The sequence below is a fragment of the Chinchilla lanigera genome, unplaced genomic scaffold (genome assembly GCF_000276665.1).
Source record: "Chinchilla lanigera isolate Chin_1 unplaced genomic scaffold, ChiLan1.0 scaffold00023, whole genome shotgun sequence".
NCBI classification, from domain to species: Eukaryota; Metazoa; Chordata; class Mammalia; order Rodentia; family Chinchillidae; genus Chinchilla; species Chinchilla lanigera.
Genome location: NW_004955424.1, coordinates 27,714,311 through 27,740,728, shown reverse-complemented (window position 1 = coordinate 27,740,728; position 26,418 = coordinate 27,714,311). Strand labels below are relative to the sequence as shown.

At 34.5% G+C, this 26,418-nt stretch overlaps 1 protein-coding gene across 7 annotated transcripts in view; it reads right to left on the bottom strand.

The window, feature by feature from the left end:
- The window catches only part of Ccdc88a (coiled-coil domain containing 88A), a gene marked incomplete at its 5' end in the record, with an annotated part of 153,553 nt that overhangs the window by 30,657 nt on the left and 96,478 nt on the right, over positions 1-26,418 (bottom strand). For 6 of the 7 annotated variants that reach the window (XR_001234162.1, XM_005385778.2, XM_013514612.1 and 3 more), the window contains 6 exon segments: positions 10,303-10,467; positions 14,187-14,328; positions 16,784-16,911; positions 18,384-19,454; positions 21,675-21,812; positions 23,086-23,270. Coding sequence is in view for 6 of the 7 variants with exons in the window: in XM_005385778.2 (XP_005385835.1) it covers positions 10,303-10,467; positions 14,187-14,328; positions 16,784-16,911; positions 18,384-19,454; positions 21,675-21,812; positions 23,086-23,270 (1,829 nt within the window). 7 annotated transcript variants of the gene reach the window in all.

The window sequence follows — 26,418 nt, the reverse complement described above, 5'->3', positions numbered from 1 at the left end:
CCGAGTCATGATTTTATATTGCTCCAAAGTACAAAGTGGGGCTGTACCCTACCCACCTAGAAGGGTTTGCCCTTTCTGCTTACCCAAAGGCAAATGTATATGCAGGTGAGTGGAAGTCCCAGAGATAGCAACAAAACTAAGTATTTTCCAAACAAATTGGAGGCTTATAGGGACAACCTTAACTCTGTTTAAAACATTTAGTCCACAACAGATCTCACAGGTATTGATATTTTCTTAAAATTTTTATTAACAAGTATTTGCAGTACGTAATGATTATATTCATCGTCGGGAGCTGGGACATGTATGTAACACATCTCAATTCCTTTTATTTCTCCTCCTCTGCCTCTCCTTTAACCTCCCTCCATCTCTTGATCTCCTTCCTATTTGGAAAAGATTTATCTCCCTATTTCCTATTATGTCTTTTATTTTGGTCTTTAATGTATTTATACTTTGGGTTTCTCATGTAAGAGAACCCATGTGCTATTTAAACTTGTGTCTCTGATTTGTTTCACTTAATATAATGGTTTCAAGGCACATCCATTTTCCCTACAAATGACTCAAATTTATTTTTCTTTATGGCAGACTAAGACTCTATTGTGTGTAAATACCACCTATTCTTTAGTCACTCATTTGAAGGATCTATATGCAGCTTCCAAGATTTAGATATTACAAATTGTACTGCTGTGAACATGGGTATGCTTGTATCACTGTAATATGGTATCGTTAACTCTTCTGAGAAGACATCTAGAAGGGGAATAGCTGGAGCAAACTGGAATTGTTATTTTAGTTTTTTTAAGGAAACTCTATACTGATTTCCATAATGGTTATACTAGTTTACATTCCCACCAAAAATAAGGAAGAGTTCCTTTTCCTCTATACCATCAACAGCATTTATTATTGTTTCATGATAGTCATTTTTTCTGGAGTAAGATGAAATGTCAGTGTTGATTTAATTTACATTTTTCTAACGGCTAGAGATGCTGAACATTTTTTTCATGTATTTATTGGCCATTTGTACATCCTCTGAGAAGTGTCGACTCATCTCAGTTTCCTATTTTTTGACTGGCTCATTCAATTTGAGGGGTCTGGTTCAGTTCACCTCTTTATATATTCTAGATATCAGCACTCTGCCTTTGGAGTAATTGGCAAAATTTTTCCCATTCTGTTGGTTGTCTGCTGTGCAAAAACATTTAAACTTGACATAATCATATCTGTTGATAGCTGTTATTTCTTGGGTAATTGGCGTTTTGTTCAGAAAATCCTTTCCTACACCTTTCTTCAAGAGTTGCACTGATTTAAATCTTCCAGCAGATGTGTTTTTGCTTTAATATTCAGATATTTGATCCATTTTGATTTTACTTTAGTACATGGTAGGGGATATGGGTCTAGATTCAACCTTCTACAAATGGACAGCCAGTTTTCCCAGCACCATTTGTTTTGTTGTTGTTTTGGGGTTTTTTTGTACCAGGAATCGAACTCAGGACTTCACGCTTGCCAGGCAAGCTCTATGCCACTGAGCTATGTTCTTGGCCCCAGCACCGTTTGTTAAGGAGGCTATCTTCCCTCCAGAGTATGTTTTCTGCTACATTAGCAAAGATCAGAGGGCTGAATGTGCCTGGGGTTGTTTCTATATCCTCTATTCTGTTCCACTGACCCGTATGTCTGATGAGTGCCAGTACCATGCTATTTTATCACTGTAGCTTTGTAATACAACTTGAAATCTGGGACTGTGATGCCTCTTGCTTTGCTTTTGTTGCCCAGGATTGCTTCTGCTATTGTGGGCCTTCTCTGGTACCACATGAATTTTAATTAAGATTGTTTTATTTAGTTCTGCAAGCACTGCTATTGGTATTTTGATTGCATTAAATCTATGTACCTGTTCTGGTATAAAGCCATTTTGATAGTATTAGTTTTTATCTATCCAGCAACAGGGGGCATCTTTTCATTTTCTGATATCTTTTTTTATCTCTTTTTTCATTTTAGGGTTCCTCACTTCCTTCATTAGGTTAGTTTCCAAGTATTTAATTTTCTTGATGCTACTGTGAATGATAACTAGAGCAAATTTCCATCTTGGTGAATTCACTATTGGTATACAGAAAAACTACTGATTTCTGTGCACTGATATTGTATCCTGCTACATTACTGAATAAGGTTAGGTTATTACTTCTAGGCATCTCGTTGAAATTTTTTTTGGGTCGTCTATGTAAAAGATTATGTCATCTGCAAATAATGATAATTTTACTTCTTCCTTTCTTGTATGTATACCTTTTTTCTTTTTTTCTCTGGCCTATTGCTCTGCTAGTATTTTGAGTACTATACTGAACAAGAGTGAACATCCTTAATCTTGTTCCTGATTTTAGGGGAACACTTTCAGCTTTTCCTGATTTAATACAATGCTGGCAGTTAGTATGTCATAAAATGGCTTTTATCAAATTGAGGTATCTTCTTGGTTCAGTTTTGGTAATTTATATATATATCTGGAAAACTATGGACTTCTCGATTCTTTTTTTTTTTTTTTTGTCTTTTTAAGACAGGGTCTTATTATGCAGTTCAGGCTGGCTTTGAACTCGCAATGATCCTCCTGTCTCAGCCTCCCAAGTGCTGCGATTACAGGTGTGTGCCACTATGCCTGGCTTGGTACATTTTCATGGACTCTTAATTCTTTCCAAACTTATTCTTCATGTTTTCTATCACTTTTTAAAAGCTCAGCTAGCTTTTTATTCGTGTCTTCTTTTTTTTGGTCTTTTTGAGAGAGGGTCTCACTGTGCAGTTCAGGCTGGCCTTGAGCTCACTTTGTAGCCCAGGCTGGTCTCAAACTCACAACTCTCCTGAGTGCTGGGATTACAGGTGTGTGCCACCGCGCCTGGCTATTCGTGTCTTCTATAAGCTCACTATCATTTTATCAAATCCATTATCTGATTATATTATCTTTATGCTCACCAAGACCTCGCTGATTTTTTTTTTTTTTTTTTTTTTTTTTTTTTATCATTTGGTATAATTCAGCTGTTTGGTTTTTGATTGCTTCCCCTTTGATGCCCTATGGGTCAGCTTTAGGTGAATAGGGAGTTTTGGAGTCATTTTGTTACCTTTTTTCATGGTTCCGTTTATTTTCTTTATTTGGAGGGAGAGTCTCACTAGTTCACTATATCCTTAAACTATGTAATGTAGCAAAGGCTGTCTTCAAATTTGAGATTTTAGCTCTGCCTCAGCCTCCTATATGCAGGGATTACAGGCATGCACTACTACACCCAGCAATTTTACTTGTTTTTTTGGCTGAGATTTACAGGTTGATTATAGTGCGAAGACTTTGTTGCTAGTATGGCAGTCTCTAGTTAGGGTCTGCTTTCCAGTGGGCTCTGGATATGGTTAACTACAGGTCTTTGGCTCTATTCCAAGATCTGACCACCTCCATTAATTTGGGACAGGGAGAGTGCAGGCCCTATATCATTTTCTGGAAATGAACTGTAGCATTGTTTTTGTCTTTTTGAGACAGAGTCTCACTATGCAGTACAGGCTGGCCTTGAGCTCACATTGTAGCCCAGTCTGGTCCCAAAATTGTTATGATCCTCCTGCCTCAGACTCCCTAGTGCTGGGATTACAGGAGTGCGCCACCACGCCCGGCAAACCGTAGCACTGTTGATGACACACAGACAAAGCAGATACTGACATATAGTAAAAACCAATCAATAGCAACAACTATGTCACCCTGGCCAGAGCAAGAAAATCAACAATAATAAAGTCAAAAATGAACTGGATTTTGACGATAAGAGCCAAAAAAGCTATCACTGTACAACCCTGAAAAACAGAAAAGAGATCTATAATTGTAATAGAACCACAAAGACAAACCAATATTGATACAAAGAAAATATCTACTACTTATGCAACTAAATCATCATTAACAACAGAGAATTCAACAGTAAATAGCATAGAGTCACCTTGATACTTAAAGATCAGTAAAACTTAACTGTAACAGTAAAGATGGAGGGAATAGGAGAGGGGAAAACAAAAGATGTAAAATCTGAAAAACAAGTGCAAGGTGAGGAGAGAAAAAAGAATCTTACTAAGAAGTAAAAGAAAACTAACTACATAAAGGAAGATGTTATATATTGTCTTTATTCTTTTCATGGTACAATCACTAAAACTATTACAACGGTAGGACTTCTGGAATATACCCAAACAAATCACATCATTTTCAGTTTTTTCAGTACATGCACTTAAGTGAATTATTACACAAATTAGAGATAATTTTTAACGTGATCGACATTAAATGCTTGACATGGATATTATATATTTAAGATTATTAACATATTAAATTTCATTAAAAAGAAATTGGCATCAAAATGTACGAAGATGCTACCAGATCATAGAAACAAAACTTTAGCATACAAAAGGGCCATAATTGGCTTCTCACTACAATATGCATGTTACAATTGACTTACAACAGCATTTTTATCTCTATTAGGAGACATTAATTTACTTTCGTATTATGTATGCTACAAGTCACTGAATAAAAGGCAGATCATGACTTGATCCATGTATTATACCATAAAATCAAAACTGAAGAAGCAAAATGTGCAAAATGTGTTGTTTTTGTATCTCAGAATATCTCAGAGAAGAAAACACTTACACTTTTTTTTTGGTACCGGGAATCAAACTCATGACCTTGTGCTTGCCAGGCAGGCGCTGTACCACTGAGCTATATTCTTGGCCTGAAGAAAAAACTTAGAGGGGCTGGGGATTTAGCTCAGCGGCACAGCACCTGCCTGGCAAGCACGAGGTTGTGAGTTTGGTTCCTGGTACCAGAAAAAAACAAACAAAACAAAACAAAACAAAACAAAAAAACCCCACTTAGAATGAAAAAGTACAATATTAGCCAATATAATATTGGTAGATATACCAAAATTACCAGTTTATAATAAGGCTAACCATCTTTATAACCTCATTATCTAAGATGGCTAAAATATGACAAGTAACTTTTTTACAATAACAATTTATACTCCATGGGAAAAAGAGATTCATGTATATAACTGTACATGTCAATTACTGAAGTGTAATTATGAATCTAAGTGATAGATGTATGTGCATATATATAATATGTATACACATTCTGGAATAGTTAAAAATTTGTTTATAAATGAGCAGTAAATACACAAAAAGATGCATTCCTCATTCATAATTTGAAACGTTCAAATTAAAATATTTCTTCCTATCACTTTAATAAAACTTAAAACACTGGTAATACCCAATGTTAATCTATTTTTTTTTTTTTTTCATCTTTCTGAGACAGGGTCTCGCTATGCAGTGCAGGCTGGCCTCGAACTCGTAACGATCCTCCTGCCTCAGCCTCCCAAGTGGTGGGATTATAGGTGTGCCCCACCATACCCAGCCCCCAATGTTAATCTAGGAAGATAGGTACTCAAATACTAGGAAGAGAACTATTATAATTTTTAAAAACTAGTACAAAACTATCAATTAAAATTAAATACTTGGGGCTGGGGATTTAGCTCAGTGGCACAGCGCCTGCCTGGCAAGTGTAAGGTCGTGAGTTTGATTCCTGGTACCAGAAAAAAAACCCAAATAAATAAATAAATAAATAAATAAATAAAATTAAATACACACATAAAGGTGTGTATATCTGTTGATCTAGCCATTCCACTGTCAGTAATTTAGCATTTGAAGAACATGTTTGTTTATACATGGACATTTGCTGCAGGAAAGTCTGAAAAAAAGTAAATGTTCATACATGTGGAATTTATTTAAATAAATTATGGTAACATCTATACTATAGAAAAATATGTGGTTATTATGACAAAATGAGCTACTACTACATCACTAAAATTGAGAGATCTAGAAGATAATGCAAATGAAAAATGTAAACAGTAATTTTCTATAGCATTATCATACAGATATTAATTTACAAAAGAAATTACATCCATAGATGGATAAACCATAAATGTGAGAAGATAAACTAAAGTGATTAATTGTGAATGAGAAAGTAGCAATCAGTGATGTGAGGATCAGTTTTTGTTTTCATAGGTTCAAGTTTATAATTAAATATATTACTTTTATGTTACATTCAAAACCAGGAATAACCACAAATATTTTACTTATCAGCTTGTAAATTTCTTATGAAACTTGTTCATCTTTTATGGGTAAAATATTTACTGCTGAATTTTTTTGGTTATTGTTTACTATCAAGTGTTAATTGAACACATTCTGCTAATAAGCATTAAGAGTTGATTATCAATTACTGAAAATTGGTGAAGACCAGCAGCAGATCACAGCCTTTCCAAGACCTGTAATCCAAACCTTAGAAAACAATGCAATTTGAAATTAAAAACGTAAAACCGTAACTGAAAGCACCAAAATCCAAGAAGATTGTAAGAGACTACTTTGAAAACTTATATTCCAATAAGCTGCAAAACCTATAAGAATGGAGAAATTCCTAGACACATGTGAATTACTAAAGCCGAACCAGGAAGATATAAAAACTCTGAACAGAACAAAAGCAGGCAATAAACTTGAAGCAATAATGAAAAATCTGCCAACAAAGAAAATCCAGGACCAATGGAATGAATCATTGCAGAATTCTACCAGAACTTTAGGGAAGCTTTAACACCAACATTTCTCAAACTCTTCAGTGAACTCCACAGAGAAAGGGTACTGCCAAACTTATTCCAGGAAACTAGCAATACCTTCATACCAACACTGGACAAGGACTTTACCAAAAAACCAAATCTACAGGCCAATCTTAATGAATAACCCACAACAAGGTACTAGCAAATAGAAGCCTACAAATCATTAAAAAAAGATCATACACATGACCAAATTGGGTTTATCCCAGACATGGAAAGATAGCTCAACATTTGTAAATCAATAAAAGCACAGATAAAATGTTCATCTTAGTGGATGCAAAAAAGCCTTTTACAAAATTCAACATCCATTCATGATAAAAATCCTGAAGAGTACCACAATCTTTTAATCCAATCCTCAGTGGATGGACATTTGGGTTGCTTCCACAGTTTAGCAATTATGAATTAGGCTGCTATGAACATAGGTGCACATATATCACTGTGATATGATGTTTTTAGATCTTCTGGGAAAATACCCAGAAGGGCAATAGCTGGGTTGAATGGGACCTCTAGAACTAGTTTTCTGAGGAATCTCCAAACTGATTTCCACAGTGGTTTCACCAGTCTGCATTCTCACCAGCAGTGGAGAAGGGTTCCTATTTCTCCACAGCCTCACCAGCATTTGTTATTGGTTGATTTCTTAATGCTAGCCATTCTTACTGGGGTGAGATGAAATCTCAGTGTTGTTTTAATTTGCATTTCTCAAATGACTAATGATGTTGAATACTTTCTCATGTATTTATTTGCCATTTGTATTTCTTTATCTGAGAAGTATGCATTCATCTCAGCAGCCCATTTTCGGATTGGGTCTTTGAATTGGGGGAGGGCTAATGTTTTTTAATTCTTTATATGTTCTAAATAGAAGACCTTTGAGGGACAGTCAGCTAAAATTTTTTCCCAATTCGTTGGTTTTCTTTTTACTCTGCTGGTGATTTCTTTAGATGTGCAGAAACTTTTCAGTAGAATGAGATCCCAGTTGTTGATTCTTTCAAGTGTTTCCCATGCAGTTTGGTTTTTGTTCATGAACTGTCTGCCTACCCCTATGTCTTCAAGGTTTTTACCTACTTTCTTTTCCAACATTTAGTGTTTCTGTTTTAATATTGAGATCTGTGATCCATTTTGACTTGTGGTACTTTCATATAATGGAATATTACTCAGCTATCAAGAAAGATAAACTCGAGGCTTTTATAGGTAAGTGGTCACAACTACTGACCATACTCTTAAGGGAAATAAATTAGACCTGCATGTGTAAGCAATGTACTGTCTCACTAGTATAAGAACCTAAAGAGTGAATAAAAACTAGAAGGTGTGATAGACATCGTGAAATGAAAGAAGAATGCTCAAAAGTAAAGGGCAACTGAGCTGTTGGAAAAGAGAAGGGAAAGGAGGGGAAATTATGCAAGTATGTATATACAGGATAGATAACATAGTTGTACTACTGTCTTCTATTGCTCTACAGAAAGAAAGTTAATGATTACTTGTTTGATCAATCTTGCATGTCTCTATTTGTTTTCCTGAGAAACCACTTTGAAGACATCAATAATACAACAACCACTGTTAATTTCCTACAGCTGTGTCTGTAACTGTGTTTTGTTTGTATTGTTCTTATGCTATTTTGTAAATGGATGTCTGTTAATACATTTTCCTTCTCTTATTTCTTTAAAAAAAAATCCTGAAGAACATAAGTATACAAGGACCTTATCTCAATCTGATAAAAGCCATATGTACGACAAACCCATTGCCAGCATCAGTTAATGGGGAAAAAAAGAAAGCTTTTCCTGACAAAGGTGTTCATTCTCACCACTCCTGTTCAATATAACACTTAAAACTGTAGCCAGAGCAATCAGAAAAGGAAAAAAATAAAAGGAATACATACAGGAAAGGAAAAAGTCATCTATCCTTATTCCTAGATGGCATGATCCTTTACAAATGACCTAAACACTCATCCAAAAGATTCCTAGAATGAATTCAGCAATGTAGCAAGATACAAAATCAACACAAAAATCAGTAGTTTCTATATATCAATAATCAACCTACTGAAAAATAAATTAGAAAAACAATATCATCCACAATAGCATCAAAAAGTTAAATACTTAATAATTAACCTAACCAAAGAAGTAAAATAAGATCAAGAATCAACAAACTTGATTATATGAAATTAAAAATCTTCTGCACAATAAAGAAGCAATGTGAAGAGACAAACTACAAAATGGGAAAAAATTGCAACTCCTCAGGCGAAGCACTAATATTAGAATATATAAGAAATATAAAAACTAGACTCCAAATAAAAGACCCAATCAGAAATGGAGAACTGAAGTGAATACACAGGATGCACCTTGAGACCATGATGCTAGGGCATGTAAACTAGACACGGAAGGTTAAATACTGCATGGTTTCTCTCATGCGAGAGACCCAAAGTATAAATAATTTGAAGAGTGAAATAAAAGATGACAGGAAACATGGAGACAGTCCTTTTGTAGATGGGAAGGGGATGTAGGGATGCAAAAGAAAGGGAGAAGTAAAAAAGACTAACATTTGATATGTATTTGAATTCCCGAAGATGAATTTATTCATTATGTACTATGAACAGAAGCAAAATAAGAGACTCTCACTGGCTAAGCTTTATTCTAGACACTGAAGGCAGTGTCAAAAAGGAAAGACACACACATAAAAAAAAGGAAAGACAGTCTGACACTGCAGATCTTCTTAAAAATAGATAAACAGTAAATAAGTGACTTAAAATGTAATTTCATTAATAAAGAGCACTAGAAAGAAACTAATTATGGCAGTGGTTATTTTTTTGTGGGAGGATACCAGGAATCAAATTTGGGACCTCATGCTTGCCAGGCAGGTGCTATGCCACTGAGCTAAATCCCTGGCCTGGCAGTGGTATTTGAGGAAGTGTTTTAGGTTGGGCACAGCTGATTTACCAGGGGAAGGGTTGGGGAAGAGCTCATGCAGGATATTTGATATGGCTTCTCTATGCTAAGGGGGAACCAGCTATGTGTTCAGGCAGGGAAAGCAAAAAAACTGAAGAACCCCCTGAGGTAGAAATAAAAAGGTCAGAATTAATATTCCTATCATGTACCAGGCATTGTTGAAGTGTTTCCCAGCTATTAACAGGTAATACTATTATCTCTGGATTTTAAATAAGGGCCAGCAGAGACTGGGTACGGTACAGGGTCTGAGCAACTGACAGGACAAGGGTATAGTAAAGAACCTCAACTTTATTTAATTGAAACTGGAATTCACGAAGATTTTAATAATGAAGTGACATGACCTAGATTAGGTCATAAAGATTATTCTAGCTGTGTGCTGAGAAGGGGAGTGGGACGGGGGTGGAAAAGATGACCAGTTAGCATTATAATATCTGAACAGCCAAGATGAGAGAGGGTGGTATTCCTAGAGCAGAGACAGAAAGAAGTAAATGTGTCTGCGTTGTATTTCCAAAATAAAGCTGACAACGTTTGCTGATGGACTTATATAAGGTTGAGAGAAAAGTTTATTAAGTCATTAAGTCTTTAGTCTTTTTGTATTATAAAATAAACCGTTGCAGAAGTTTTAAAGAAATAATACCAGATTAAGTTATCTAATTCGTGTAAAAAAATATATTCAATGACCCTTTATTTCCAAAATGCTACGTTCTTACTAGAAATTTTAGAATACTTACATTTCTTTCTACTTCAATTAGTCTGTCTTTAACTTTCAGAAGCTCTCTGGTCGTCTCTTGGCTTTCTCTTTCCCACTTGCTGTCTTCCCCAGACACTGGTGGGGAGCTCTGCACCATCCTTTCCTCATCTTGTCTCTGCTTGAGACCTTCATAGTTTTTTTTCACCTAAAATTGTATTTTAAATATTTCAACAGGAAGAAAAAAATCAGTTATATTTCTCACAATTAATTTGACTCTGTGTTGGTTTGGTAAATGTGACAGACACTTTTATTTTAAAATGTGATAAATAGTATGTGTGATTATCATGTATTATTATCACAATTTAAGCTTCTTAAAAAGCAAATCCTTTTTTTCTTAGAAGTATTAAATATATTGTTTCTGTGGTATATGCTCCTACAATACATTATATAATTTCAAGTCCTGTTGTTTGTGATGAAAATGGCCTTCAAGATAGAGCACCCGGGCATGATGCCACACGACTATAATCCCATCTACCTAAAAGGCTGAGGCAGGAGGAACATGCAGGTTCAAAACCAGCCTCAGCAACTCAGTTACACCCTGTCTCAAAAATAAAAGAAGACTGCAGATGTAGCTCAGTGGCAAAGAGCTTGGCTATAAAGTGTGAGGCACTGAATTTACACCACACACAGGAAAGTATCACACAACATGTTATCTTGTGTGCACATGTCTGCGCATATTTCTGAGTTTTATCCATTAATTCAGTGCATCAGTTTTTTTTGTCTGATTGCTGTGTTGTCTTCCATTTTATGGATATACCAAAATTTTAGTATTCAATTACCATTTGATGGTCACTGGGTTATTTCCAGTTTTTTAAATAAAATATGACAGATCAAGGTATTATAAAAACTCATTTACTAGGCTGGACATGATGGTGCATGTCTGTAATCCCAGCACTTGGGAGGCTGAGGCAGGAGAATGCCAAGAGTTTGAGGCTAACTACATAGTGAGGTCAAGGCCAATCTGAACTACATAGCCAAAAACACCCACCCACCCATGTTTCATAAAAAACACACAATACCCCTAATTTATGTTTTCATTTTCATGGACTAAATAGAATTAGTCATTTTTACAGGCTATATATATGTCTACCTTTATGAGAAACTGTCATACTGGTTTCCCTTTCTCTTTTGTTTTTATACTGGGGGTTAAAATCAGGGCCTTCACACTAAGCTACATATCTAGCCCTTTTTATTATGTGACAGGATTTCGCCACTGAGTGACCCAGGCCAATCTTGAACCTGTGATCCTTCAGAGTGCTAGGATTACAAGAGTGTGCCATGATGCCCAGGTTGTAACACAGCTTTCTAAATTAGTTATACCATCTTACATTCCCACTAGTACGTAAGACAGTTCCAGTTTTAAAGTCTCACCAATATATGATCAATATTCCCATATAAATTTTAGAGTTAGCATGTTTATATATTAACTCTTGGGATTTTGATTGGGGTTATATTGAATCAACAGATTTACTTGGGGAGATCTGCCTTTTAACAGTATTGAATATTCCAACGCATGAACAGAATTTAATAGGGTAGTCTTTAGATGTTGCTAGCATAGAGTTCTGCTTTAAAATATTTTTAAAAATTTTTAGTAAATGTTTTAAAATTCATAATAGAGCCAGGCATGGTAGCACATGCCTGTAATCCCAGCATTCGGGAGCCTGAGGCAGGAGGATTGTTGTGAGTTTGAGACCAGCCTGGGCTACAAAGTGTGCTCAAGGCCAGCCTGAACTACATGGTGAGACCCTGTCTCAAAAAGACCAAAACAAACAAAAAAATGTAATAGAGTGCTTACACATATTTCCTTAATAACATCCCTAAGTAGTTCATTTTATGGTATTATAAATGGGGGTTTTCTTTTAACTTGTACTTTACAACTTTTCACTGATAAATTCACTTTAGCTATAGAAAATTTTCTTTCAATTCCCTGTACTTTTCTGTGAATATAATCATGTCAGAGTAGATACTTTATTTCTACCTTTTAAGTCTGTATGCCTTTTCTTTCTCAATACACTGAGTAAAACCAACACTACAGCATTTAATAGACACAGTGAAAGCAACACTTTTGGTTTCTTCCTGATCAGAAAGTTATTAACTTTTTACCGTCAAGGATGATGTTTGCTATAGGTGTTCATAAAAACTCTTTACCTGGCTGAAGACCTTCTTTCTACTTGTAGAGCTTAAACCATCCTAAACCATCTAACTCTAATTATGGGGCTTATCTTTCTCTACAGTTCTATCAATATTTCTTTCATGTATTTTGTAGCTGTTATTAAGTATGTGAACATTTTATCTTACTTTATGTTAAAATGACTCCTTCAGAATTGTGAAATGAACTCCTCAGCTCAGATATTTATTGTTCTATAACTTAGTCTTACATTAATATAGCCATGATATTCTTTTGATTAGTGTTAAAATTATAATTTTTCATAAAAGTTTTATAGGTTGCATGTGGGTAGGCCTTGCCCTTTTGGCTAAAAAAGGTAATGAAATTTTAAATCTATACTTTAAAACTTGAAACATAACATATACCTATCCATACTTACTTTCTGGCTGAGTAGCTTCATGGAATTGATTTTTATTTGTAACTCACAGATACTGCTTCATTCCGTAAAAATTTCAGGACATGAAACAAATTAATAAAGTCTAGACTGACTTTACTTTTTGAATACTCATTTATGTTCACTAAAACAAAGTTCTACAACTTATTCTGTAACAACGTATGTTCCATGACAAAGTATGTGACAAATACCAGTAATGGTGGTGTGGGCAAATGGTGAACAAAACCTTTTCTCTTTGCGTAAGAAATACTACTTTATTTAACTGTCTTTCTAGAACTCTTATAGTAAATTTGGAATACTCTGTGTTTCCAGGCAATATTAGTTCTAGGAAAAATGAACTTGATTAGTAAATTATATTTGGACTGGAAGAACTATTAATACACAACAGAAAGTTTTATGCATCTAAACTTCTTGGATATAGCAAGACTTGCCTCAAACTTGCAGTGATCTTTATGCCTCAGCCTCCCAAGTGCTGGGATTACAGTTATGCGCCACCATGGCTTGTTGCAATGGTAATCTTAATAAAATCTATGCCTTTGCAGTTGTCAGAGGTAATGACTGCTGTAAAGCACAAGGTTACAAAGCCAGGGCACCTCCCCTCTATATGGTGAGAAGATGACTCTTCAACAGATATGTGAAAAGGGACACATGGCACAGCCCTGTTATCTACTTGTATTTCTTCTAGTGTTCTGAGTAGAATAGTTTCAAATGTGGCCTATAGTAATCTTTTTGTCTAAATGTTTAGCTGACCTTAAGACCATTCCTGGGGCAATGCAGAGATCATAAAAGGAACAATAAACCAGAACAAGCCTGTACCACTGGCTAACTCTGTTGAATGGGCAAATCTCTTATATTTCAATTACTCACTTAGGGAAAGTTATTTCACTAAATAATTCCACATGCAGAAAACAGGCTTAGAAGTGACCACATACTTATGAGGACTTGTTTTCTTAATGTCATACATATGATTTTGTTCTACTTCACATCCTCACAGTGACTTATTTACCAATAAAATTTTTATGTGGCTTCTCAGTACGCAGAGTGCCAGAGTGATGTACCTATCTCATTATTTATCCAATGAAATAAGCCTGAAATAAGCCCTCCCCATCCCACCCTTATAATTCTAATATGTTCCCAACTACATGAGGGACACTGCACGTACGAATGAGGACTGAATAAATTAAAGCGTGTAATCTCTATATTACCATGTAACAAAGATCTGTTAGGATGCTGTCAAGCTTATGAAAGAGGAAAAAATAAAGAGTAAATGATGTTCTCATTTTTATCGCATTAAATCACTTACTGTTTTAAGTTCTTGGCGCAGCTGCTGGTTATAATTTGTGGATTCCTCTAATCGAGCTTCTAAAGCAGCAATTTTTTCTTCTTTTATTTCAAGGGATTTCTTGAGAGTGGATTCCAATTTTGATTCCAAAAGTTTGTACCTACTATCCAAATACAAAATTAATATGGTTCATCACTGGAGGATAGAAAATAATTTTTGAAGATAATTACAACCACAAAAATTGATATCACAAATTAGCCTTATAAAAGTCTTTTTGTTTTAAAGAGATAAACTAACTTCCTCTTACTGCCTGAATCCCTCTCTTAAAAAGTATCCCTGGTCAGGGATATAGCTTAGCAGCACAGTGCCCACCTGGAAAGTGCAGGGTCCTGAGTTAAATTCCCAGTGCAAGAAAGAAAGAAAAGAAAGAAAGAAAGAAAGAAAGAAAGAAAGAAAGAAAGAAAGAAAAGAAAGGATTGAGAGAGAGAGAGACAGAGAGAGAGACAGAGAGAGAGAGACAGAGAGAGAGAGAAAGAGAGAAAGAAAAAGAATGAATCCTTGGTCATGAAGCAGCAATAACAACAAAATCAATGCATGAACAGAGCTCCAGAATATATCCTAAATTGTCAAAAGCAACAATTTATGTTCAAAAAAGAAATCTGGAAGATTTAATTCCAAATTTTTTTGTTGTTTTATAAGACTAAAATCAAAGAGAAGGGAAAGAAGGAGAAATTTTGTATGTATGTATATACAGGATAGTTAACATAGTTGTTCTACTGTCTTCTCTTTATTTGCTGAAAGAAACTGTCAGTGAGTCCTTGATTGATCAATATTGCATGTCTCTATCTGTTTTCATGAGAAATCACTCTGAAGACATCAATATGTAATACAACAAACATTGTTAATTTCCTACGACTTTGTAACTCTGTATTGTCTGCACTGTTCTTTTGCTATTTTGTAAAAGGTTGTCTGTCTGTTAATGTTTTTATTCTTAAAGTAAAAAAAGAGACTAAAATCAGTCTTATAAAGAGGATGGATCTGTCATGTCATCAAAGCATTTGCACTTGTTAATATTTAAGTACAGTATTTATACAAAGGCCCATGAACAGTTAAGAATTAAAGTCCACTGAAGGCTATCTTTAGACTAGTTATAGCAAAAAAGGGAACGATATGCCTATAATATAGGATGGCAATAGGGAGACAGATGTGACTGTCAATATTCTGGTTACCTTTTTGAAATGATGGAATATGTGACAAAATTGTTAGATAAAATTTTTAACAAAAGGGGCTGGGGATTTAGCTCAGCAGCAAAAGTGCCTGCCTGGCAAGCGCAAGGTCGTGAGTTCGGTTCCCGGTACCGGAGAAAAACCAAAAAAAAAAAAAAAAAAAATTTTTAACAAAAAAGGATGGTACGTGAGAACATAATTTGAGTGATAAACCAAAGATCAGGATTCTTTTCTTACAACTAAGGATCATGAAGACAAAACTAAATATAAACTTAAAGTATATATATTTTATCACATTCTTTCACTGTAATATGTATGTATATTTAAATACATTTCTGCTTAATCAGATTTCAAGTACATTGAATACAGAGAATAAACATTGGAATTGGCTTGAGTCAACAAATACTTTTAATGTATTAACTAAGTCCGATTTCGTCTTTCTTTTTTTTTTGAGACAAGGTCTCGCTATGCAGTTCAGGCTGGCCTCAACTCACTTTGTAGCCTAGGCTGGTCTCAAACATGCAGTGATCTTCCTGCCTCAGCCTCCTGAGTAATGGGATTACAGGCATGTGCCACCATGTCTGGTTCTGAGTCTGATTTTGGATATGTTAAATGCTGTGATATCTAAATTGCTTCTGGACTATCCTCACAGTAATGCAGAGTAAGCAGAGGAAAGTAAAATCTCAGGTGAGATGATGGATGAGAATGCTTAACACACAAAATGAATGGCTAACAGACCTAAAAATAAAACTCTAAGAAAGAAGTACATACAAAGAGAAAACACAGGCTAAAGAGCTGTTAAAAAAAGTGATCACATCTATTTACAACTGTACCACCAAACTTAGTTGGTTGCATTTTACTATCTATTTATACATTCAACTCCACAAGCAGCCTATATATTTCTTTACGGCAAAATAAGGAATTTAATAACATCTGTATTGTCAAAGCAAGTCAGAAGGAATAACATTAGAAAAAGAGAAAGATGAGACTAATAAAGGAATTACAGATGTCATCTACGACTCATATACGTAAATCCCAAGACAGAAAAAATGGAAGGTTAAAAGAATGAGTGTTTGTGAACACTTCCTTGTGATATAAAAACTTACACACTAAAAAAGAATCTGGTTTAGTGTCCTAAGACACTTCTTTCCTGATTTCCCTAAATCTAACCATAGTTATTTGCTCTTGATCCCATCCTGTTTTATACCTGTATTTATATGATAACATTTTCTTTTTTTATATAGATGATAGAGTTGTCTCTGATTCATTTTTCTTACAGAATCTTCTCTAAGAAATGTCTTCTGCAGCAAGTACATAAGTGTTTTCTCCAGACAGTATAGGAAAGAACTTGAGCAAAATAATAATTTCAGTTGTTTGCCAAATAGTACTCACCTGTCATCAGTACTTTGCTCATCATGTAAGAGTCTCTCTTTATTTAACCCTATCTTCTCAAGCTCATGAGTTAATTTTTCAAGATCATTGTTCATTTGTTGAGTCTTCAATTTTTCACTCACCAGATCCTTATTTTAAAAGGAACGCACAACTCACTTAAGTGACAAGAACATAAAAGCCTAAGAAAGCCAAGATTCTACTTGCTATCATCCAGGAAGATATATAATTTGAACCAAGAGTGATACAAATGTTGTCAATGAATCCTTCTATTATCATTATAAAGTAATTAAGCAAAGAAGTTATAGCACAAGTGAAACAATTACTTCTTTCTTATGCTAATACTTTTTAACTCTAATGTTAAAATTAAAGGGGAGAAACTTGTGAATATCCATGTTAGGTTTGGAGACTTTAGAGAAAATAAAAACCCACATTTCCATCAAGTCTTTAGTAGTGGGCAGAAACTTTAATACAAATCTCTTATTATGAAAGTACACTGGATACAATACTCCTTGTCAGAAGTCCCTTTCTCCAGGTGGAAAAGCTAAAATACTGATTTCAAGAACTACACGTTCTTAGAAGTTAGGCACAAGGAACTTGTTCATGTCTGTAAGACTACAGAAAAAAAACAAAACAGAAAAGTCCCCTCAATGCCTTTCTAGGAGAAATCCAAACTGCCAAAGTGACTTTCAACCAGAATGATGATACTTTTTCACTGAATTTAAAGGGTTATCAAATGTTGCAGTGCATTATCAAAAAGAAAAAAAGCAAAACATGCTATCTTATCTGCACCAACCATGCTTTACAAGACATATTGTCAATTTACTCTCATAAATTTCAGAATTTTTTTTTGAGGCAGGGTCTCACTTTAAGGCTGGCTTTAAACTCATTTGTAGCCCAGGCTGGCTTAGAATTCTCAGAGACCCTTCTGCTGCGATTACAGATAGGGGCCACACCAAGCTCAGAATTATTCTTAATATATGGATCCATGTAAGTATCAGTTGTTCCGTATTGACCTTTACATTGAAACTAATTTGCATTCTCTCACTTCTTAAAATTCATGAGGGCCTAGAATCTGAAAGATCTGGATTTGAATCCAGAAATTCAACCCCACTGTTTATTTGCCAAGTAACCCTCAATTAATGATTTTGACAGTGTTTCCTAATATGAAAAAAATGGAGATAATACCAAAAATGACTGGTTGCAGAAAGTATATAAATATCTGTAAGTTCAACTTCTATGCAATTCCTTAGCAAAGCACTTGACACACAGCACTCAATAAACAGCAGCGATTAAGACTTCTGTTATATTTAGCATTCAATAAAAGTGCCTCAAATATTGTATTTCAAAATGAAAGTTCAAAATCCTAATGTAATGTACCAATCAGCTACCCCAAAGAAACCTTATTACTACATATTTTTTATTTTATAAAGTCTTACTACTTACAACTATACTACTTGTTACTACAAGTCTTATAAAATACAATTTTTAGAGTAAGAAAAATAGCAAACTTCAAAGTTCTTTTTACCGATGGTTCCGATAAAACAAATCTTGAGTCAAAATATAAATAGGATGTGTCTTAAATTTCAGTAAATATATTTACCTCACGTAATGTAACCAAAGTTTTTACATCAATAGTTGCTCTTTTCACAAGTTCTTTATTTTCTTTCTCTAATTCTTTCAGACGAACACAAGATTCTTTATATATACCAATTTCCTTGAATAAGGTTTTGTTTTCTTTTTCCAAGTTCCCAATCTTCACATTATTCTCTTCTAATGTGGTATCTTTTATTTCTGCTTGTTGTCGAAGTCTCTTATTTTCCTTTTCCAACTGTTTCTTATCCTTTTCTAACTGTGATGTCTCTTGCTCCAATGATTTATTTTCTTTTTCCAACTGTTCTAGTCTTTTGCTAGATATTTTCAATTCTTCTAGGTTTTTTTGCAATGTTTGATTTTCCATCTCTAAGTCTTGTAGTTCACTCTCTAATTGCTGAATTTTTTTATTGCTATTTTCCAGAGCTTTCTGTAGCCTTTGATTTTCTGTATCTAATCCCTGGTAGCTAACTTCCAAGCGCTCTGTTTTCTTGAAAGATGCTTTCATGAGCTCCAGACCCTTTTTAAGCTGTTCTTTTTCACTTTCTAGTTCTTTGTTTTCTAGTTGTAGCTGAGCCATTTTCATGCTTGCACACTTCAATGATTCCACACTCCTTCGCAATTCTAAGTTTTCCTCATCCAGTTGGGAATTCTCTTTTTCTAGTGATTCTAACTGAAAAGTAAGGTTTTTAAAGCTATCCAGCGTTTTTTTCAATTTTCTGTTTTCTCTTTCTAGCTCTGAATTTTCTTGTTCTAGGGCCTCTATTTTTTCACAAGTAATTTTTAAATTGGTTATTTTTTTCTGTAGTAATTCATTTTCTTTTTCAAGATGATGCAACTCATTTTCAAGTTCTTCTGCTCGTTCTCCCTTTTCTTTATAATGCTCCAATTCTTTTCTAATTTGTCTTTTTTCAAATTCAATCTTGCTTAGCTTGCTACTTGTTTCTTTGATTGATTCATGTAGAATTTTGTTTTCTTTTTCAATGTCTTTCACCCTTGCCTCAGCACTTATTTGGGAGCGCTGTCTCAAGGAAGACACTGTTTGATTCAGATGTTCATTTTCTTGTTCCAATATTTTAATCTAATTTAAAAAATAAAGGAGAAAAATTTAAACTAGATGAGCAAGTCTAAATATTTCAAGTTACATATTTTTATCTTCCCAAAATGAATAGGCAAAGAACATTAAAAGAGTGCTAGAATGTATGTATTACTTTCAATTCTAACAAGTATTAACGGAAGGACCACTGTATATATGTACTGTTGGCTCATTAAAGTGTATGTCTTTAGGGAGTTCACAATTTTTTTTTTCTTTTATATTTTTGAGACTGGGATCCACTATGCAGTTCAGGCTGTCCTTGAATTCACTTTGTAGCCAATACTGGCCTCAAACTCACAGTGATCCTCCTGCCTCGGCCTCCCCACTGCTGGGATTACAGGTGTGCACCACCACACTTGGCCGGAGTTCACAATTTAAAGGAATGTTTGACAACAACCATTGATAGTTTCCTGCCATTTTTGTCTATAACTCACTATTATTTGTCTATTTGTTTTCCTAAGAATATCTTGAAGATACCAGTAGGTAAAATTAACAACCACAGATAATGTCCTACCACTTTTGTCTGTAACTCGGTGAATCCGCCTATTGCTATGTCATCTTTCTTTTACTCTTTAAAATAAAAAATAAAATAATGTTTAAGAGACATGTATTTACCACTGATCAAAATGACCTTCAGATTTATAGTTAACATGTTTTATATTCATATATACAGATCAAATACATACATATAACTCCTTGAAGACATAAGGTTATATTTTCACCAAATAATTTTTTTTCTTATGAGACAGGGTCTCCCTATGTAGCCCAGGCTGCCCTTGACTTTAATGATCCTCCTGCCTCAGCCTCCCAAGTGCTGAAACAGTAAATGTCATCAGACTGGGCTAAAAGTTTCTGTAATAGCTATACAAATAAATTCTCATTAAATATGTGCATATGTGTGTATGTAAGTATATTTATTCCTAAAAAGGAATGCTAATCAGGAATAATAAAATCATGTAGTACTTTTTTGTGGCACATTTGATAATAAATTCATTCAGTTTGTAGCATCTGTTGCCACCAAACTTCTCGCTCTTTCATAGGATACAACCTCAGTTCTCTCCAATTCCATTCAGGAAGGATTTAAAACCTGCAATTCACCGGGTGTGGTGGTGCATGCCTGTAATCCCAGCACTCAGGAGGCTGAGGCAGGAGGATCCTTGCGAGTTCAAGACCAGCCTGGGCTGCAAAGTGAGTTCAAGGCCAGCCTGAACAGCATAGGGAGACCCTGTCTCAAAAAGTAATATAAAATAAAACCTGTAATCCTGTTCCACAGATACTTCTTAAAAGCACAGTTACTGAGGAATTTTATCCTAGGTTATTATTAAACATACTGGCAAGTTACAACTTTCTAAGATGTCACCATCTTTTCTAAAATATACTGGATAGAAAATGAGGTACAGCTGGGGATACAGCTCAGCGGCACAGCGCCTGCCTGTCAAGTGCTAGGTCCTGAGTTTGATTCCAAGTGCCGCCCCCTAAAGAGGTACAATTATACAGCAGCTCCTCCTTAATCCATGAGAATAAATCCCAAGATCCCCAGTGGATGTCTAACACTGAATTGTATTGAAACATGAATATATTCCTGTTTTTTCCCCTATACACCTACAATGAAGTTTAATTTATAAATTAGGTACAGCAGGTGATTAACAATAGTTTATTGTAAACTTTAGTAACCTTAGCATATTTTTTCTTATTCAGTCAAGAACTTTCACCTTTTCACTTGAAAGAAGCACTTAATGGCTTTTCTTTGAGATACCTGAATTGTCAACATCACTATTCTTAAAATTTGGGGCCATTATTAAGTAAAATAAAGATAACTTGAGAGTATGCACTATGACAGTTGATAAGAATAGTCAATGACAGGAAAGTAGTATATACAGCATGAATATTCTGAAAAGGATGATTCACATCCCAAGCAGGATGGAGTAGAAATATCACCATACCAATTGGAACACAATTTAAAACTTACAAACTGTTCATTTCTGGAATTATCCATTAAAAATTTTGGGGCTGTGACTATGTAACTGGAATTGCAGAAAGCAAAGCTGCAGATACTATGGGGAACTATTGTATTTACTTTAAATTCTAAAGAATTCTAAGATATTTTCTTTTAACATTATATGAATATTGTTTACATATACTTTAGATAACTTTTGTTAATTAAGTTTAAAGTATGTTCTTTGCTTAAGTAAGAAATTTATAAACCTGTCTCTCTGAATTTTCTCTAAGTGTTTCAATTGTTTTTTCAAGCTGTGCTTTTTCCTTCATTAGATCCTTGCTTAAATTCTGACAGTTCTGAAGACTTTGCTTTTCTTGAATAATTTCATTTCCAAGAATTTCAACCTAGAGAAAATAAAATCACAAAACAACATATTAAATATTTTACAACACAGGAAACATGCTAAAACAAAAGATAATCACTAAATAAAGGATAGAAGGCAAATGGTAAAATGTAACAGTTTAGTATATGCAGACCTGACTTTCTTATTCTCTGCATGTTTTAAGGCAAATTTCTATTTCTAAACACAAATCTAATGAATAAATATGCTAATGATATGCTATATGAGTACTGCACAAATCTTACTGAAAGATTCTTTTAGAGTAAGTAGATCTATAATGTAAAATTTAAATTATAATCATGGAATTTTAGTGAACAAGAGGGAGAAAGAGAATATGAAAAGCATGAAGGAAAAGATTAGAAACTGTGGTATAAGTTCAAGGAGGCAGCAAGAAGGGACTTGGTTTAAAATAAGGAAAAAGGAAGAATAAGACTACAGAAAAATGAACAAAACTGCAGCAAACACTTCTATTTTAAATGTAAATTTATTTTCATGCATTTTAAAGATGTAATGTTAGCAGTTAGTAAGTATGCACTAGCAATTACAAACTAAAACCATTCCTAACCACTGATGATATTACTATATATCATATTTACATTAGGCAATTTATTTTTTATTTTTATTTATTTTTTTAAGAGCAGAATGTATTTATTGAGGGAAAGAAAACAAAGCTTCTGTCCAAGGGAGGGACAGAGCGGGGCCCGAGTGGGTTACCCAAGACTCTGTCTTTTCTAGGGACTTTTATAGAGCAAAACCACGAGGTGAGGTGGGTCCAAGTTATGTGTATTGGCACTACTGCCTCATTTATCAATCTGAGGTCCTGTACTAATCTCCATTCCCCATTGCGTTTTTGAATTCCCAAGATAGGAGTGTTGCACGGGCTCTTACAGGGCTCAATTAAGCCTTGTGCCCTTAGATTATCAATTATAGGTAATCGTAGTCTCTAAAACCGAAGAACGAATTTTAGTAACAGAGGTTAAGAGCAGAATATATTTATAGAGGGAAAGAAAAGAAAGCTTCTGTCCAAGAGAGGGACAAAAGGGGGGCCTGAGTGGGTTACCCCCACATTAGGTAATTTAAAACATCAAGAAAAAATGTTACAATTTGGATCTGGAATGTTCCCCATAATCTCATGTGTTAAAGGCACATTAATTTCCCCTCTTAATGTATCTTTAATATTGTATCAACTTATGGAAAATTTCAAGTACACATGAATAGAGTAAATGTGCTAATTATTTTCATATACCTATTGATAAGAGGAAACATGACATGTTTACCTTTTTACTTAGCCGTTGATTTTCTTTCTCAAGTTTTAGGACTTTGGAAGCACTGCCTTCTGCAGAACCCACCGTGCTCCGAAGCTCTTCTACAGTTTTTGTCAAACTCTGGTTCTCCATCTCCAGCTTCAACAATCTACTTGATGTCAGCTCATTTACCTCATGGCCCAAGGATTTCTGTGGTGCTGTAATATTGAAAATGTGCCACTGGGAAACCATTTACTATTTAAAATATTTGAGTGTTAGTGTTAATCCACACTTCAACTTTATTATATAACAATAATTATATAAGTAGATACAACTTTAAGTAAACAAAAATGAAGAATTTTTAATATACAGAATTTAGCCTGAAGAGACAATAGAGTTCCAGTTCTAGTTTCATGAGAAATTAACTACATTAATTAGCTACATTGCACTCAATCAATCTTAGGTTACTTTTAAAAATTTAGGTACTACCCTGAAGTCACACAGGGTTACTGCCTGACTCAAATGAGAAATATGAACCATATCCTCTGCCAAACTTTCAAAAATCAAAAGCCAGACTGAGGAAGAATAGTGGTCATTTTCTTGAAAATAAAGAACTAATGCTAAACTTAAGTGAAAGCATTTTGTAAGTAGATTTTAGCATTAATTTAAAAAAATAACAAAACTTGGTGTCTGCTTCTGTAACTGCTTTATACTGAGCCAAAAAACATTTATTTATTTATTTATTTATTTATTTGGTGGTTTTTTTTTTTTCCCCCTGGTACTGGGAATTGAACTTGCAACCTTGCGCTTGCCAGGCTGTGCCGCTGAGCTAAATCCCCAGCCCGCAAAACATTTATTTTAAAAAACCTTATAATAGCAGCCTTTTTAAATATTTTGATGATGTCAAAATACTAAGATAGGCAGAGGAAGAAAGATCACTTGAGTCCAGGAGTTCAAGGCTAGTCCATGTAACATAGCATCCCATCTTTTAAAAAATGGATTTAAAAATGAAACACGATACCTAAAATTTATTCTGAAATTCCAGATTTCAAGAAGGGAAATGGATGGAAGTATTGGAGAGCATATCTAGGTCTATTTTAGGTATATCTGAAATCCTGTTTCAACATACATGTATTCACACAGTGAATACCTTTACTGTGTAGTAGTAGAACATACTCTTCTAAATGAGGCACAGTAAATAATCCCATAGTAAAAGGTAACAAAGCCTCAGTATTTATTTCTAGCTTTTGTTTTGGTTAGAATACCATTAGATTTTTTTTTTTTTTTTAATGTAGTGAGAACTAAACCTAGGGCTTCGCAGATGCTTGACAAACATTCCACCATTAAGCTACATTCCCCAGACCTTTTTCTAAACTTTGAGGCAGATCTCACTAAGTTACCCAGGCTGACACTAAACTTTCAGTCCTCATCCAGCTGAGATTACAGGTACAACCACCAAACGCCCCTGTGGTTAATCTTACATTTACAATTTACTGGACAGTCACTAAGTTTTAAATTCTGTTAATTTCCCAAGTCTGTTTCGTTTTGATCTAGACTCTATTTAGCTCACCAAAATGGTTTAAATTTAACTATAAACTTACAGGATACATTGTGTAACTGGAAATCACTGAAGTTTTAAAACTAAATTCTGAAAATACAACAAACAATTTTTTTTCCTTTTTGGGTAAGAGTTTTACAAAAAGAATAACCTGAGCATGCTGAAATTATTTTAAAATCACTTTTTTCCCATCCTTCTCCTCCTCCTCCTCCTCATCTCTGTAAATCGGCCTCTTATAAATGGTGTTAAAACAGCATAAAGACAATTTAGATATACATTATTCCTGAATGTAGCATTATGTCAATCCAACTTCAATTAGATATTTTAACAAAAAACAAGCTCATTTACTACATTAAAAACATGTAAATGTTAATACTTATTGTGTTTACTCAAAGTACATATACTGGTGTGATCCAAGGAATCAAATTATTATTTCCTCTAGTTGTAACTGAAGAATGAAATAAAGAATTATAGACATTGTCTGCATTAAACTTTTTTTTCTTTGCTTGATATCAGGTCTCAACACACTGCCCTGACTGGCCTTCTATTTGAGATCTCATCACAGCCTCCCTAACAGCAGGGATGACAAACGAGCACACCATAAGTGGCTCCATATATTAACCCTGAATGCACACTTTTATTTAATAACTTTTTTTAATGTTTTCATGCTGCCACCACAAATATATATATGTACTTTTATTTATCTCTAATTGACAAGTTGCATATATTTATGGTATACAACATGATGTTTAATATATCCGTACACTGTGAAACAGCCAAGTGCAGCTGTGTAGTATACAGCTTTCTTCATATACTTCTTTTTCATGACGAAAACACCTCCTTCCTACCTCCTTAGTACCCTTTAGGTGTATAAAAGATGCTTAATAACTATACTCACCACTGATCTACAATAAATGTCTTCAATTGATTTGTGTTATTGTTGTTTCGAGACAGGGTCTCGCTGGGTAGTACAGGCTGGTCTTGAGTTCACTATGTAGCCCAGGCTGGCCTCAAACTCACATTAATCCTCTTGCCTCAGCCTCCCAAATACTGCGATTACAGGCACGAGCCACTATGCTTAGCTTGAACTCATTTCTATCTAATCAAAACTGTGTGTCCTGATCCCCTCATCTTCCAGTCTTTGGTATCCACCAGACTTTTGAAGATTCCATATATAAGGGAGATTGTGATGTATTCCTGTGCCTGGCTTATTTTACTTAATATATAATGTCCTCCAAGTTCATTCAATCATGCTGCTGGAAATGACATGGTTTCCTTCTTTTAAGGTTCAATAGTATTTATAATGTGTACAAATACTATTTTGTTTATCCATTTATCCACTGACCGGCATATAGGTTGATTCCATTATCTTAGCTACTGTAAATAATGCTACAATGATTATAGGAACACAAATCATCTTTCACATACTGAATTCATATCTTTTAGATATATATCTAAGAGTAGGATTGCTAGATCATACAGTAGTTCTATTTTTGAGAAACCCCCATACTGATTTCCATACTGGGTATCCCAATTTTTATTCTCACCAACACTATGCAAAGCATTCGCTTTCCTCCTTATGCTTGCCAACACATTTCTTTTCTTTGAAAAATTAAAAAATTGATATAACAACAATGAAGACAAAATCAAAACAACACAAAAACAACAAAAATGACACATGACCTCAAAACAAAATGATTGACATTTACAGTGGTTGCTATATTACATACTGTTATCTTCAACAAAGTTGTTCAGTCCACTAGACATAAGAATGTAAGATTGGGGCTGGGGATTTAGCTCAGCGGCAA